The 16,644-nt window shown below is 45.2% G+C and overlaps 2 protein-coding genes and 2 non-coding genes across 4 annotated transcripts; all 4 read left to right on the forward strand.

Annotated features, from left to right (window-relative positions):
- The first annotated feature begins 130 nt into the window (after window positions 1-130).
- Window positions 131-202, forward strand: TRNAC-GCA (transfer RNA cysteine (anticodon GCA)). Its single transcript has one exon. It is a non-coding gene; the product is annotated as a tRNA-Cys (tRNA).
- Window positions 203-5,238: 5,036 nt separating this feature from the next.
- On the forward strand, window positions 5,239-10,348 carry RPL23 (ribosomal protein L23). The gene is made up of 5 exons (XM_065896762.1): window positions 5,239-5,272; window positions 5,831-5,914; window positions 6,216-6,344; window positions 9,993-10,106; window positions 10,214-10,348. The coding sequence occupies exons 1-5, from the start codon at window positions 5,260-5,262 to the stop codon at window positions 10,294-10,296; spliced, it is 423 nt and encodes a 140-aa protein (XP_065752834.1). The 5' UTR covers window positions 5,239-5,259; the 3' UTR covers window positions 10,297-10,348.
- Window positions 5,946-6,081, forward strand: LOC136139585 (small nucleolar RNA SNORA21). The gene has a single exon (XR_010657106.1). It is a non-coding gene; the product is annotated as a small nucleolar RNA SNORA21 (small nucleolar RNA).
- Window positions 10,349-13,413: 3,065 nt separating the features above from the next.
- Window positions 13,414-16,101, forward strand: SPMAP1 (sperm microtubule associated protein 1). Its single transcript, XM_065897871.1, has 3 exons — window positions 13,414-13,620; window positions 14,980-15,079; window positions 15,944-16,101. The coding sequence occupies exons 1-3, from the start codon at window positions 13,414-13,416 to the stop codon at window positions 16,099-16,101; spliced, it is 465 nt and encodes a 154-aa protein (XP_065753943.1).
- The last annotated feature ends 543 nt before the right edge of the window (window positions 16,102-16,644 follow it).

Below are 16,644 nucleotides of genomic sequence, written 5' to 3' on the forward strand. Positions count from 1 at the left end.
TTGGTTCTTTAGCATCACCCCAGGAAACCCGAAGCAATTGGTCATACATATCAAACTACTGTTAGTCACCAATGCACTGTCTGGTCAGTAAACACTACAAATAAGCTGTAATCTCCTACTTGCCGGCAGAGGGGGTATAGCTCAGGGGTAGAGCATTTGACTGCAGATCAAGAGGTCCCCGGTTCAAATCCGGGTGCCCCCTTGTGCTTCCCTTTTAAACCTTAAATCATCCCAAAGACGGTACAAAAGAAAGGTGGTACTAACTGAGCGAATATTTGGTCATTCTTGAGTGTTTTCTGGGAATACAAAAAGTAATAAACTACAGCATCGTAGATTTTATATTCCAATGAGGTCAACGCGCAAAGGAATTTCCTGTGTTCTCTGTCTCTACGTCAATGGTTCCCAGTCTGTGGTTTGGGAGTTGAATTCTTGGAGGTCTGCCTGTGAGACACTTTCTACGTAGGAAAAAAGAATTTATTTCATACTTCGTTACCTGTTTCATTCTTATCCATTCATGAGTACAGTGGAGCTTTCCAGAGGCTACATGATGTCACAACAGACTAAATGTGGAAACATGAAAATCCAGCTGTCTTTCATTAAGCCAGATATTAAAGGGATTTCTAAAAGAACGTAAAGCAAAGCTACTCTTCTCGTTATTTTAAAAATTTAAATACAGTTCTTTTTCATTTTAAAATGTTATGTCTTTTAACAGGCAGTGGATTTATTACCTTAAACATTTCACAATTTAAATTTCTAATCTGGTAAATGTCAATAGATATAACTGTATAAACAAAACCTCTTTGGAGTTCTCAATACCTTACAAATGTCAAGAATATTCAGACAAAGATATTTGAGAACGACTGCTCTAAGTAAAGAGGTGGTTTGGGGAAGAGCATGCTGGGCTTGTGAAATGGCACAGGGAAGAGATGGCTTGTTCAAAAATACATGACATCGAAAAGAGTTTTGAAGAACACGTAGTGGATAAAGCAAGAAAGAGTCCTGAAATCCTAAGCAGTTTGGTGTTTCTGGAGTGCGAAGTGTAAGAGGCGAGGTGATGGGAGATGAGTCCAGGGAGAAGGTAAGCCATTTCAGGAAGAGACTCCAATGCCATGCTAAGGAGCTTGGACTTTATTCCACAGGCACTAGAGGGCCAGTACAGGCTTTTAAGCAACTCAGAGGTTATGGTCAGACCATTTGGAGGCTGTTGCAATAGCTTTGAACCAAGGGCAGACTTTTAGATGCATGGACAGAAAAATTAGTAGCACCAACCAAGACAACTAATATAGGCAGAAAAGCACAATTTCTGGGAAAATCATGATTTCGGCTTTGGATGTCACGTTGGAAGTGCCTGTGGGGTGGAGGTGTCCCAGTCATTGGTTCCATACATTGGCTAGAGCTAAGCAGAAATGTCTGGGCTGGAGATACAGACTTGGGAGTTCTCAGCATATTGATGGTAATGGAAGCTACTGGGTGATGTGATCACTCAGGGAAATACACTGAGAAGGGACAATGAGTAAGGAGGAGAGAGCAATACAACAGAGTGGCTTAGAGTCTGTGCTTTGGAATCAGCCAGACTCAGGGTGCCATTCCATCTCTACCTTTCATGATCTGTGTGATCTTGGACACATGGCTTAACTTTTCTATTTCTCAGTTTTCTCATCTGAAAATGAGAAGAATAATACCTAAATCACGGGGTTGTGGGGCGGATTCAAGAAGTCACATTCCTGTAAAATGCTTGACTCAATGGCTGGTACTTAGTAGCACTCCAAAAATAGTAATTTCTATTATTATTAGCATCATGGAAACCATGGGTGAAGAGTGTCAAGAAGATGGGAAGGGCCCCAGTGTGAAACGTTGTGAGGTCAAGTAAGATGAAGACTGAGGAGGGTCCTTGGATTTTGGAAAGAGTAGGTCATGGTGACCTTTCTAGTATAATTTTTCAGTATATATAATTTCTAGTATAATTTCAGTCATGTAGTGAGGACATAAACTACACTACAGGGGTTCAAGGAACATGTGCATGCAGGAAGTAAGGAAATAGAGACAGATCATTCCCAGACCTTTGGTTTTCATGGACCACTGAAATTACAAAGAGAAAAAAAAGGGCAGTGTTGGGATGGTAGAAAGTTGACAGTTGGCATAGGAACATTAAAAAATTTTTTTTTTTTTGCGGTACGCAGGCCTCTTACTGTTGTGACCTCTCCCGTTGCGGAGCACAGGCTCCGGACGCCCAGGCTCAGCGGCCATGGCTCACGGGACCAGCCGCTCCGCGGCACGTGGGATCTTCCCGAACCGGGGCACAAACCCGTGTCCCCTACATCAGAAGGTGGACTCCCAACCACTGCGCCACCAGGGAAGCCCGAAAGGAACATTTTTAACAAGAAAGATGAAAGAAGATAATCCCAGAATAATAGGCAGTCCTTTAAATTGAGTAAATGGAGCTTTATAAGAAACACTGTGTTTTCCAAATATTTCTAATTTTGCCATAGATGAATAAAAATTCCTTCACACAAGGATGCTGACGTATGGAGACCATAGAGGTAGACTTCTTCATTTGTCTACTATAGAGATAGACTTCTTCAATCACTCAGCATGTATTTACTGAACCAGGCCCTATGCTGAATGCTGGGGATATACCACTGAACACAAAGGAGAACATGGACTCAGCCTTTAATGGAGCATATAGACTAGTTGGGGGAGATCGTTATTCAACAAAGTCATCAAATATATATTGAAGAATTGAAATAAACAGTAAGAAGGAAAAATACTATGTAAAAGAGGTCAGGGTAGAATTTCCCTAAGGAAAAGATATTTAAGCTGAGATCTGAAAAATCAGTACACGTGAAATACATGACACGGGTAGGCAGGGTAGAGTATTCCAAGCATGTGTGAGGCCTATGGGTATTCAGGAGCATGGATGGTATCTGGCACCAAAACGTCAACCCTGCAGAGCAAGACAGAGCACAGTGCAAGATGAGGTTAAGAGGTAGGACAATGATCAGGGCCTAGTAGGCTGTGATATGGATTTTAACTTTGATTCTGAGAGTACAGAAACCATTGGAGGATTTTCAGGAGAGTGACATAGTAATGTTTACATTTCTGAAAAATTATTTCTGGCCATTGTATGAAGAGTGAGTGGATGGAGGGGGGAGAAATAGAGGTCAAGGGACATGTTGGGAAGCTTCAGAAATAGTTTAGGCAAGAGATGGAGGTGACTAGGTCCAGAGCATTAGCAGAGGAGATGGAGAGAAGTGGATATATTTGAGAGACATTGAGAAGGCAGACTGAAGAGAAATGGACAGAAATCCCAGAGGGACACCTGGATGGATGCTAGTTTCATTTATCAACAGAGACAAATATGATAATGAAATCATATATTCAGAAACACATGGAATTTGGCTGAGAAGTGAAGGAGAGAGAAAAACTGGTAACTAGAGAAACTGGCAGGAGCAAGTGAAGGATTTAAGAGTGATAAGAGAAATTTATAAATGTGTAGATTTATAGACCTCTTAATGTTGAAGTACCCCAGAGCTTAGCCCATGGTCTTTTTTATTTACCCTCGCTTCTTTGTGAACTCATCCACTATCATGTCTTTAAATATACATATATGCTGATGACTGCCACATTTATATCTCCCTCTTTCTGGAACTCCAGGCTAATATGTCCAACTTGCTATTTAAATCTCTTTTGGTTGTCTAACAGACATCTAACTCAACATATCCAAAACTGAACTCATACTCTTACCCCCAAACCTGTTCCTCCCATAGCTTTCCCCATCTCAGTTGATGGCAATGCCATCTTCCACTTGCTCAGAACTAAAGCCTTGGAAACATTTTCTTCTCTTTCTTTTGCACCCCACATTTTGTTGGCTCTACCTCCAAAACATATCCAGAATCTGATCACATCACATTACTTCTATTGCTACCTCTTTAGTCTAAACCACCATCATTTCTCTCCTGAGTTACTGCAAGAGCTTCCCAATAGATCACCTTATTGTATCTTTGTGTTCCCTCCCACAGCCTAGTCTCAAATAGAGTGATCCTTCTGACACATTAGTCAGATCATGTCCCTCCTCTGCTTATGACTCATTGTTTTCCTATTTCAGTCTGTAAATGTCAAAGTCCATAGCAGTGTACAAAGCTCTAATGATCCAATTCCATTACTTCTGACCTTCTGTCCTACTACTCTTTCCTTCACTTACTCTGTCCAGTCACTCCTGGCTTCCTTGCTGGTCCTCACATTGTTCAGGCACAATCCCACCTTAGGGTCTTTCAATGGTTGATGACTCTATCTGGACTGCTCTTCCCTAGACAGTCATATTGCTAGCTCCCTCACCTTAAAAATCTTTGCACTAATGTCAACTTCTTCCATGAAGCCCACACTGATCATTCTATTTTGAAATGCAATCTGCCTCTCCTCCCACTTCCAGATCCCTCTTACTTTTTTCTACTTTTGTTTTCATAGTACTTATCACCATCTAACATACTATATACTGCAATTACTACGTCTATGGCTTAGTATCTAATATCCACCTTCACCAACACCCTGGCTGAATGTAAGCTCCACAGGGCATGAATGTTGATCTGTTTTGTTCTCTCATGTAGTCTAGCGTATGCCCAGAACAGGATCTGGCATAAAGTAGTCGTTTAATAAATATTTGAATGAATATATCGACAGAAAGAAGTCCGAAGAATGGGAGAAGCTGAAGCAGTGAAAAGAGTAATGAATAAAGATATCTAAAATACAGATGGGTATGGGACCAAGCACACACATATGGAATTATCTGTAGCGCTATAATGGTACTTCTCAGTTATATCACAACCTAACGAAACCGTTTCGAACTCTTTCCCTCTAGCCCCCGACGCCGTGTGTTCTTTGGAGGCCCCTATACAGCACAGACCGTTTAATCATTTCTGAACCTCTAGTGTCCATCGAAGTCCCTGGCACATACTTATTGCTCAGAGAGGTTTTCCGATAAATTAAACCAATCTTTCTGTGTCCCAAACAACTACTTTCGAGTTCGTATTCGGCGTACTGGGTACGACAGACTCCCTGCAGCCCTCAACCACTCCTCCGCCCACTTCACAGCGAGAGTTCTACGCTATGTCCAGGATTTGTGACGTAATAAGACCGCGCCCTGGGGAAGAGAAGCGGATTGAACAAACACAGGGTCACGTGACCACGTTGGGCGGGGCCTTGGAGTTGAGAGCTCCGTGGCCTTCATTCCTACTTCCTTTTTGTCACTTTCCGGCGTTCAAGATGTCGAAGCGAGGTAATTTTTGGCTTTGGGAGATCCTTCGCCATCTGTCGCGAGGTGGTTGCTGGCCTCGCCGGGAACGGCGGCCATGGACAGCTGGGACGCTTTGCTCTGCTCCGGGCCGGAGAGGGAGGGGAGGGACACCGCGAGAGCACCGGGAGAGCCCCCGAAAGTGACGGGAGGGCCTGGAGGGTTGAGTTCACAGGATCTAGTCGTGATTCTTGGCTGAATCCCGCGGGTTCACTCCGCGCCTAGCGCTTCAGTAATGGGGTTGGAGTTGGACTGGCTTAATCCCCAGAGTGGGCGACTTGTGCGGTCTCCCGCCTTGTAGGAAGAACTACGTGGTGCAAAAGTTGGATCGAGAATTGAGTCGTCCTGGTCCCTTAATCTCAATGTAACGTGCTAAGAGTGAGGAATTGGCTATTTGCCTTAAGAACTGGGTGGCACATGGGGAGGGGATAAGGAGTCCTAGAGAGAGCGAAACTACGGTGTACCGCTCGCCGAAGCACATGCGAATGAATATATAGCTTAAGAATGTGAAGGGACCTCTCCTGATTCCCTTCTTACTTACAGGACGTGGTGGGTCCTCTGGTGCGAAATTCCGGATTTCCTTGGGTCTTCCGGTTGGAGCCGTGATCAACTGTGCTGACAACACAGGTGAGACCTTCGGCTGCACTCTGCCAAACTGCCCCTTTTAAAAGCACTCAGTGGGCCTTTTGCTAATGACCCACTGAGCCGTCAAGAAAGGGAAGAGTGAAAACACCGCTTTTGGGTGAAGCGGCAGCATGTTGTGTTGTTTTGCTTCAATCGGTGGTGTGACAAGGTGTTCCACCTGGGGGAAGACTAACTTCTTGGGAGTGTGTGTGGAGGGGGAGGCCTTGGAGGTGTTGGAGAAATGCAGAACTGCCTAACAGGCTCTCAAAAAAACCTTTTTGTTGTTGTTTACTTCCTTGTATAGGAGCCAAAAATCTGTATATCATCTCTGTGAAGGGGATCAAGGGACGACTGAATAGACTTCCTGCTGCTGGTGTGGGTGACATGGTGATGGCCACAGTCAAGAAAGGCAAACCAGAGCTCAGAAAGAAGGGTCAGTAGAGAGACCAAATCCTCCTTTTGGTCTGTGGACAGTTGAAGGACTTCTCCCTCTGTTGGAAAATAGAACAGTAGTTTTACCATTCTCAGGGCCTCTTAAAGCTTGATTTTCTTTGAGAGGCAGTGTGAGTTAATCTGCAGTTGAAGTTCTATTCTTGCTGTCTTAAAAGACCGTTCTTTTATTTTTATTGGCGTATAGTTGCTTTATTTACAATGTTGTGTTAGTTTCTACTGCACAGCAAAGTGAATCAGCTATACGTATACATATATCCCCTCTTTTTTGGATTTCCTTCCAATTTAGGTCACCGCAGAGCATTGAGTGGAGTTCCCTGTGCTGTACAGTTCATTAGTTATCTATTTTTCACATAGTATTGATAGTATATGTATGTCAATCCCCATCTCCCAATTCATCCACCACCACCACCCCACCCCCAGTTAAGTTCTTAGTTGGCTTCCATCGTAAGCTAGGGGCTTTTCATATTTACCCTGCCATTTCCCCCAGCAAGTTCAGCCGATAGTTAACAGACCACCTCACATATTTATACCTATAGAAACAAAAGCTCTGTCCTTCTGGGATTTACAGTCCATCCACGTAGTTCTTTCCCCAGCTCTCCTTTTAGTTCTTGGTTTTTTTGTTCCAACTTAAATCCCTTCCTTTGTGCCTCAGATTTTTGCTGTGCCCCCTACTAGGGTTGTCTCTTCTATGAGAGCAGGTCTTTAATTAATTGCTGACTCCTTGGCTACAAATGAACATGGTGGTACCAGGTGAGATCACAGCCTTAAGACTTAAGTCACCTCAGGCAAGTTTCCTTTTCAGGAACTACTAATTTGAAAAGGAATAATTATACATAGATGAGATTAACTCAGGGTTGTGACTTGTCAAAAGTTTGGCATGGTTGCTTCTAAATGTCTTCTGGTAGAAACTAAAACAGGGAGCTGCTCATTGCTTAATCGTGGACAACCCCCAAAAGTTTTCCTACTAGATGTGTGGGTTAGAGGGGGGCCTCAGACACTTCTGACTTGACTGACGTCAGAGCTTCTGATACTCAGTGTACTTGAGTTTCCAGCTCCTGAACTTTTCTCCTGTGCCTGCTTAGTTTGTCTCTGGCCTGGGATGTTTTGCTTTTCCTGAGAAGTCCTCTTAATGTGCAGTACACGTGTGACAGGTCTCAGCCATGTATCACAGTTACTCTTTGAAGGTCTGTATCCTACTCTATCCCCAGGTGTTTAGCCTTTTGGTCAGAAATCTTACTTTGTTGACCTCTAATATTCACTTGGGGGCTTGGTAGGCAAGGCATAAGCATTGTGCTTAAGCATTGATAAATCAATGTGTTGATTGGGATCAGCATGCAACTAGACAGGCTTTCCTCTTAGAACACTTGCTGGGTCCGGTGTGTGGCCTGGGGAGCAGTCAGGGAAGGGCAGAACAATTGTCCATCACTGTGGGAGAGGTGGCAGCAGGGTGTGTGCTGTCTGTCTCAGTCAGTTGTGGGACAGACCAGAGGACACTCATGGTTTTAAAAATAGTTCTGACTTTCCAACTCTTAATTTTTTCTTTGGTCCTTGTTTCTTCTAAATGAATACAGTTGGCCCTTGAACAACGAGCAACGTGGGTTTGGACTGCATGCGTCCATTTACAGATTTTTTTTTTTCCCCCACAGTATATTACTGTACTACGCTATCTGAGATTGGTTGAATCAGTGGATGCAGAGGGTCAACTACAAGTTACACATGGATCTTAGACTGCACAGGGCTGGCGCCCCTAACCCTTCATTTTTCAAGGATCAGCTACATCTCCTGGCCTTAGACTTAATTATAACATACAGAAATGTGGAAAGGAGCAGGACTGCAGGACTGGAAATCCAGAGTCCTGTATTCATGTGGCCTTATTTATTTGCTGGATGCATTTGTGAGAATTTAAATTGTTCTAAGTAGATGAGGGTCCAACAGAGGAGGGTCTCAGCCAATATTTGTCCCTCAGTGTGTTTCCCATTGATAAAAAACTCAAAAAAAAAAAGAAAAAGAAAAAAAAAAAAAAAAAAAAAAAAAAACTCAGAGACCATCTATGTACATAGATAGTACTTGCTTCAAGGATAGCCAGGATCTCTGTCCTTAGAAGATCCTGCATTTCTAGTGTCTGATATTAAATATGGAAATGTAACTATTATCCCTACTTTACAAGAGGAAAACTTGAACTCCAGAAGATTAAGTAACTTGTTCAAGGTCTCCAGGCTACTGTCAGTCAGGATTTGAATCCATGTTTTCTTCTAAGTGCAGTAGATGCTTTGAATGTCTGGGAAAATGTTCACTTTAGGAGCAGGTAGCGTTTTTTGTTTGTTTGGTTTTTAAATTTTATTTTATTTTTATTTATTTATTTTTGGCTGTGTTTGGTCTTTGTCGCTGCGCGCAGGCTTTCTCTGGTTGCGGCGAGCGGGGGGGCTGCTCTTCGTTGCAGCGTGCGGGCTTCTCATTGTGGTGGCTTACCTTGTTGCGGAGCACGGGCTCTGGAGCGCATGGGCTCAGTAGTTGTGGCGCACGGGCTTAGTTGCTCCACGGCATGTGGGATCTTCCCGGACCAGAACCCATGTCGCCTACATTGGCAGGCGGATTCTTAACCACTGTACAACCAGGGAAGCCCTGGAGCAGGTAGGTTTTTAAAAGTTACTTATGACCCTGGAAAACATTTCCTCAAAAAGTTAAACCTAGAGTTAATTAAATAAGAAATAGAAGTTGAATTTCAGTTACCCAGCTCTTAGACCTCCAAGGGATGATCGTTTTTAATATTTTATGTCCTACTTTCCAATGTAAATGGGACCATTACCTTCCCGTAACCCATTTTTGCTTCACAAATGATTGTCTTGCATATTAAAAAGTTACAGAAGTACATAATCATTTAAAATGGTTCTGTTCTGTGCATGTGTCCTGAGATATTTAGGTTAACTCCAGGTTTTGCTCTTAAAACAACATGTGCCCTGCAGTTAGAAAGGCATACAGTGCTAATTCTTAGGTCAAGGTTTGTTCTTGGAAGTTTTGATATAAATGGGGATGGAATATTGCATAATGAGTTAATAGCTTGGCCTGTCCACTCATTCAGTGTGAGGAGGGTCCCATTCCCGATTCTATGGCATTAGGATCTTTTAAAAATTTATTTGGCTGTGCCCGGTCTTAATTGTGGCACATGGGATCTCTATTTGCGGCATGCAGGATCTAGGTCCCTGACCAGAGATCGAACCCAGTCCCCCTGCATTGGGAGCAAAGAGTCTTAACCACTGGACCACCTGGGAAGTCCTGACATTAGGATCTTAAATAGTACCCACCTCTTGGGTGAAGTGAGGAAAAGTATAGAAAGTACTTAGCAAGTTTCCTGCTGGTGTGTTGCTAATCGTCCTCCCAAAGTACAGATTCACACCTGCGAGGAAATGCAGGCAGTTTGGACTTGAAATGAGTAAGGTCTTTCCTTAAGGGGTGATTGGTGTTTACACTGTCTTTCACACTTGATTTTAGGAAATGAAAAGCTAGTGAGTATACATTCTGTCCAAATGGGAAATGTTGGGGAGCTAGCCAAGGTGTAAATTGCTTTCTCGTGGTGGCACTGGAACTTGGCAGGTTAAATGACAGCTGCTTTTTTTCTCCCCCCTCTCAGTACATCCAGCAGTGGTAATTCGACAACGAAAGTCATACCGGAGAAAAGATGGTGTGTTTCTTTATTTTGAAGATAATGCAGGGGTCATAGTAAACAATAAAGGCGAGATGAAAGGTAATAAAGAATGCCCATCATTGTTAGGCTTTTGAGATTGGATGATTTAACTTGAGTACAAGGAAAGGGCCCTTTGAGCTTACGTGTCACATCATTCTTTTATGCAGGTTCTGCCATCACAGGACCAGTTGCAAAGGAATGTGCAGACCTGTGGCCCAGGATTGCATCCAACGCTGGCAGCATTGCGTGATGCTTCGGTGCGTTTGTAAAAGAAAACAATGATAATAAAAATCATTTGCTCCGCGTCACTCTTCTTGACACCACCTAACCTTTACCCCCTCTGTAAAATAAAACTACCCAGTGCGGACTTTCTGTGGGCATGTGTAAAAAAAGATAAACAGTCATTGCACTTCTGTCAGCGTGCAGACTTTGGGGACTTTGCAATTTCTGCTGTAAAAACTTGAGTTTTTTAGTTCTTAAAATAAATTTCAGGTGGTAGATACTGCTTGGTGACAGGTTATCCCAGGTGACTGCCTTATAGTTAGAAAGGTATTTGAGATAAGGTAGCATATGGTCAGATCCTGAATACTCATGGAGTTCAAGGAGTGATGTGAGTAGGAACCAGGTACACGCGTATATATGTGCACTTCTGCAGTTAACAGGTTTCCTTTGGGTAAGTTGGCACATAAATGAGTTTATATTTATAAAACCTGCCGCATAATAATTGCTCTCATGGAAGATGACTAAGTTGTTAATATCTGCAGGTTTTCTGCTATCAAAAGTATTTTGAGGGCTTCCCTGGTGGCGCAGTGGTTGAGAGTCCGCCTGCCGATGCAGAGGACACGGGTTCATGCCCCGGTCCGGGAAGATCCCACATGCCGCAGAGCTGGGCCCGTGAGCCTGCGCGTCCGGAGCCTGTGCTCCGCAACGGGAGAGGCCACAGCAGTGAGAGGCCCGCGTACCGCCAAAAAAAAGTATTTTGACACGATGGTCTTATATCTGCCAAACCCTAGCTTGAGAATAAAAGATGATAGAATGCCAGCACGACAGGCATGAGCCCTGGCAAATTCTGCCTGAAGGTATTGAGCATTGTAGCTTTTTTTTTTTTTTCCAAGCCATGACAGTTGATTTAGGTGACATTCAGGGTCTGGGGAAAATGAGCACTCCAGTCTGGCGTAAAGATGTTGGAAGAGGATTTTTACACGGAAGTTTGTGTCCACGTATCTAGTATCTGGAAATTGTTTTATCTGTAAGATTGGGTACGATGAAAGGCTGAGGATTAGGGTGTATGTGAAGACCCTAGCACATAGTCACTTGGTGAGATGACTTCTCTTTTGTACTTGATTGATGTCCTTCAGATGTACCAGAACTAGAAAGCAGTGATGTAAATTTATTCATTTATTTTATTATTAATTTTTGGCTGCATTGGGTCTTTGTTGCTGCACGCAGGCTCTCTCTAGTTGCGGGGAGCGGGGCCACTCCTTGTTGCAGTGCGCAGGCCTCTCACTGTGGCTTCTCTGGTTGCAGAGCTTGGGCTCTAGGCGTGTGGGCTTCAGTAGTTGTGGCTTGCGGGCTCCAGAGCACAGGTCCAGCAGCTATGGCGCACACGGCATGTGGGATCCCCCCGGACCAGGGCTCGAATCCATGTCCCCTGCATAGGCAGGTGGACTCCTAACCACTGCGCCACCAGGGAAGCTCGGCATCAAGACTTTTTAAAGCTCCCTAAGAGATTCTGAAGTGCCGCCAAGATTGAGGACCAGTCCTCTGTCTAGACTGAGTCAGTCTTGGTTTTAGGAATATTAAATTCCAAAGTCTGTAAAATAGACCGGTCTTCCTCCCCTCCCCCATCCTCCAGGCTGGTGAATTTCAAGTCTTTAATGTGACATGAAGCCCCCAGGTACTCCATTTAAAATGAATCTTTTTTTATCCCATTGCATAATATGAAATTTCTCACCTGCCTTCCTCAAATGTGAGGTGAGAGTTAGGCCTGTCATTTTTTCCCCTCGTCCTCTCAAGTCCTCTAATGTTCTTTCCAGGTTCTCTTCACGTTTTAATAGAATGGGCTCAAATTATAGACTTCCTATAATTTCAAATTTGATTGCTAGGAGCTCGCCTGTCATAGTGTAGAAAGATTAAATAGCTGAGTATTGAGATGCTGGGATTGGTGATTATTACATGTAGGTATAATGCAATCTTTTTCTAATTAATGTGCCTTTGTATTATATATAATATGTTTATTTTACTAGTATTATAATAATAACATAAAAGAATTCCTGGATTTATTGCTTCATCTGTAAAATGATAATAGCACCTCAGAGTTGGTGCGAGGAGCTGAAGAATTTGTATAAGCCACTTTGATATGTAAAGCATCCATATGAGTTTATTCAAGGGGGAAATTTAGGAAGTAAAAAATATAAAGGAAGGAAAAATCACTTGTAACAGCAATAACTAGGGAAGATCACCGTTCATGTTTTGCTGTATCCTCTCATATATACATAATATTAGAGGGAAGTATGGTACTTACTGTTTTATTGATAAGAATACAACTTTTACTGTTGGTTTTTTAAATTTTAACGGGAGGAGGAATAGCTGATGAAAAGTTGGGTGGGGAGGGGAGAAGTGCTTTAAGTGGGTTTACTGGAAATCAGGAGATCTGAATTCTGGTTCTGGATCTGCCACTAAATGGATTTAGGGAATATTCCAACATTCTGAGCTTCAACTTCCAGTTCTGTACAATGAGAGTTGGACGTAGATGCTCTCTGAGCTCTTTCTGATCCTTTGTGGGTACAAGCTTTTCAAGGGAACTGGGTTTGGGAAATAATATATAATAAAGTGGGAGGAGAGAACCTTGCTCTTAAAAGGAAAACGGAGCTGGGCCCGACTGCGTTAACACTGCGCACATTCAGTAATCCACCTTCTCTTCAATCTCTTTTTTTTGTTTGTTTTTTTGCGGTACGCGGGCCTCTCACTGCTGTGGCCCCTCCCGTTGCGGAGCACAGGCTCCGGACGCGCAGGCTCAGCGGCCATGGCTCACGGGCCCAGACGCTCTGCGGCATGTGGGATCTTCCCGGACCGGGGCACGAACCCATGTCCCCTGCATCGGCAGGTGGACCCTCAACCACTGCGCCACCAGGGAAGCCCTTCTTCAATCTCTTGATTCCTCTTGCATGGTTCCCTCCTAGACATCCCTCACCTCTGGACCATTTAAGCAACTTCCCCTGCAGCCCCGAGAGCCTACCTCGTAGGATGGGGACAGTACGGTTTGTGTCACAGGGGTCTTTGACATAACGTAACAATGCGCAGGGGAGCCCCCACCTAGGACCCTCCGCTCCCTCTAGAAAAGTCCTCGGAGGCTGCGGTGGTTAGGATGGGGCACTTTTGCGCGTGTCCCCTGTGGCTGGAGAAGAGCTTCATCTTGGATGGAGTGGCGGTGAGCACCATGGCCCGCACCTATGAGCACTTGAGGCCTAAGCTCTGGTCGGCAATTCCACCCTACAACGCGCAGCAGGACTACCACGCCCGCCGGTACTTCCGGAGCCGCGTGGTTCCGCCCATCTTGCGGAAAACCGATCAGGTACAGGAGCGCCGTGGAGGACCCCACCGTTTGTGCCCGCAGAGCTTGGCCCTCGTGGCGGGGCCGACTTCCCAGATCCGGGCGTCTCATGGCAGCGCCGTCACCACCAGGGAGGCTCCCCGACTCGCACCCTCTCAGTTTTCTTAATGAAACCCGGGAACTGGCGGAGGCGGGAGACAGTTGAGCGCGAGATCACTGAGCTCACAGAACCACTTTCCACGCCTGAACTTGAGAATGATTTCATTTTGGGTTTCTGCAAGCCTCTGCCAAACCAATGGGTTTCGTTGTCGTTTTTGGCATCACGGATCCACCCTTTGGGGTGACCTCCCGCCGCAAATTCTCAAAAAGCCCGACAATCGATAAAAAGACAAAGAACTGCCTAAGCGAGGCGCCCTCGGTCCGGTGACGTCATAGTTCAAGAGGGCTCGCTCGCTGCGACCTTCTGTGAGCTGACTGGAAGGAAACCTCCCAAAGTTCTGCAGCCCTCGCTTCTCCCCAGGCCTTTTCCCTCGTGGATGTTGCCCCTCCCCCGCAGAGTACTTCCCCTGGATCAAAGATCCTGAGGCTATTATAGGCTCAGCTCCAATGTTTTTCAACACTTTTGCTTCCAATATTTGTGTCTATAATACATGTCAGTGACTTAGGGAGAGGAGGACTTAATGCGGGTTATTCTGTGAACAAATCTTGGGAGTTTTTGTGGTCCTGGGTGTTCGTGTGTGCACATGTGTGTTCAGTACATGCATATGGACACACACATCTGTGTGTGCCATGTTTGTGTGTGTTTGCTGTCTACTCATGTGATTTTTATAGCAGAAGGAGCCAGAATCTGGGGGAAAACTCAAGAGTTTAAAAGCTTGAAAAATAATATGGTGTACACACTTTTGAATTTTTCTATGTTCCATTTTGTAAGTATTCTTTAATCGTCACAGACACCATTTGTGGTAGGTATTATTTTCATTTAAATGAAGATCATGTTTATTGAAACTTTAATATACCAGGCCCTTTATTTGAAGGCCCTTTATATCTCACTTAAATTTCAAAGCAACCCGCCATTTTACTGATGAGGAAATTGAGGTCCAAAAAAGCTGTGTCATTGTCCTAAGGTCACACAGCTTGTTAGCGGTAGAGCTGGAATTAGAACCAGTCTCTCTGGTGTTAGACATTGAGCCCTTAACTGCCAAGCTACACTGCCTCTCCCTGAAAGGCAATAAGTCACTAAGTATATTTAATCTGTCTGGCCCTGTTACCCCTGGCTGTGACCTCTCCCTCCCTCCAACAAGCCCAGAGGCAGGGGTTGGACTGTGCATCTCTCTGCATCATGACTGATATAGTCTTCTGCATTTTCTCCCTCATTCTCAGGATCATGGCGGTACAGGAAGGGATGGCTGGATAGTGGATTATTTCCACATCTTCGGGCAAGGACAGAGATACCTCAACAGGAGAAACTGGTCAGGGGCAGGCAAGTGCCACACCTCCCTTTCCAGTCTCACCATGGTCCCATCTAGGAAGAGTGGTGTGCATTCCATAGAGAGAGAAACTGGGCCATAAAGAGACCTGGTTGGGGGAAGAGACCCAGGGTCTAACTGCATCCTCTAGCTCTTCTTCTCATACATGAGCAGATGGTGTCACAGTGCTCCCTGTTAGTTATGGAGCATCCGCTGTATGTCAGGTGCTTTTTACCCTCAGAGTATCCCCAGGTTACAGCCAGGGAAATTGAGGTTTAGGGAGTTAAAATGATTTGCTAAGAAGGGCTGAGCTAGGGTTGGAATTCTACTCTTTCCAACGAAAGCCTGTGTTCTTCTCACTGCTCCCAGAGCAGGCTGTGTCCTGCTCACTCTCTAGGCCCCATTTAGCAGCAACAGGAAAAGGGAGAGTTGAGACCTGTTTTTCTGGCAGGGTGAACCCTCCTCCCACCCCAACTCCACCACCCTTTGGCCACATTCTAGTCACATGTTCCCTGGCACCACTGGCCAAATTGAGCTCATCCATTTTCTCTAGCTGGGTCAGATGCAAGGGTGAAATTTTCTCAGTTCTCCTGGCAGCAAAGCAAGTTCAGCTAAGCCCAGAAATTTCTGGCCCTTCCCGTCCCAGCATGTACCATTCACGCTCCCCTGCATGCTATTCCTAGTATGAGGCTTGGTTTCCAGGATGCCATCTGTCTCCTCCATCTCAGCAGCCCTTGGCTTTTCAGGATTGAGGGTTCAGCTGGGACATGGGAGCACAGTGACTATACCTGGATTGGCCTCCTATACCAGCCCAACGGGAGTGGGGAAAGCAAGAGGGTGCTGAATACAGGTTCAGGCTTCTCTCTCTGTCCCGCAAGGGCATTCCCTCCAGCAGGTGACCGGACATGACAACTATAATGCCAACCTGAAAGCGACCCAGGGGTTCAATGGTCGGTTTGGCTATCGCCGGAACACCCCAGCCCTCCGCCAGCGCCCATCTGTCTTTGGAGAGGTCACCCAATTCCCTCTCTTCTAACAGCAGCTCTTCTCTTCACACTCCTCGACCTGAATTTCTGAGATGTGTATATGAACTCAGTGTTATTTTACATTAAAACTTCTGTGTGTGTGTCTCCAAGTGTGCCGTTTCTTCTTTGAGGCTGGTGGAGGGGGCAAGCTAGTTTCTCCAACCTCGGCTTCCCTACCCTATGGAGGAGGTGGAAGGAGAAAGGGCATCTCAGGCTGTGCCTTAAACTCCATGCAAACGGAGTGCCAGGCTTGAAAGGAGAGGCCTCAGGTCTCCCCTGCCGCTGCGATAAGGAGGAACGACACTACTTAAGCCCTCATCCAAGCTCTTCCCCAGGCATCGGGACGGCCCAGGTCAGAAGCTGGCTACTGTTTCCATCAAGAACGGAGCAGGCAGTGCGGCCACAGGGATTGGCGTTGGTTGCCCTGAGAAGGAGTTCCTGATTTTCCTGCGTCATCCCATCCGAAAGAACTGACATCCTCCTTCTCCTTCCCACCCTCAACTCATCAAGAGGCAGGGGACGACCAGAGTGTATCTGGGGCCGAGGATTCTGAC

This window comes from Phocoena phocoena, chromosome 19 (genome assembly GCF_963924675.1).
Source record: "Phocoena phocoena chromosome 19, mPhoPho1.1, whole genome shotgun sequence".
Classification (NCBI taxonomy): domain Eukaryota; kingdom Metazoa; phylum Chordata; class Mammalia; order Artiodactyla; family Phocoenidae; genus Phocoena; species Phocoena phocoena.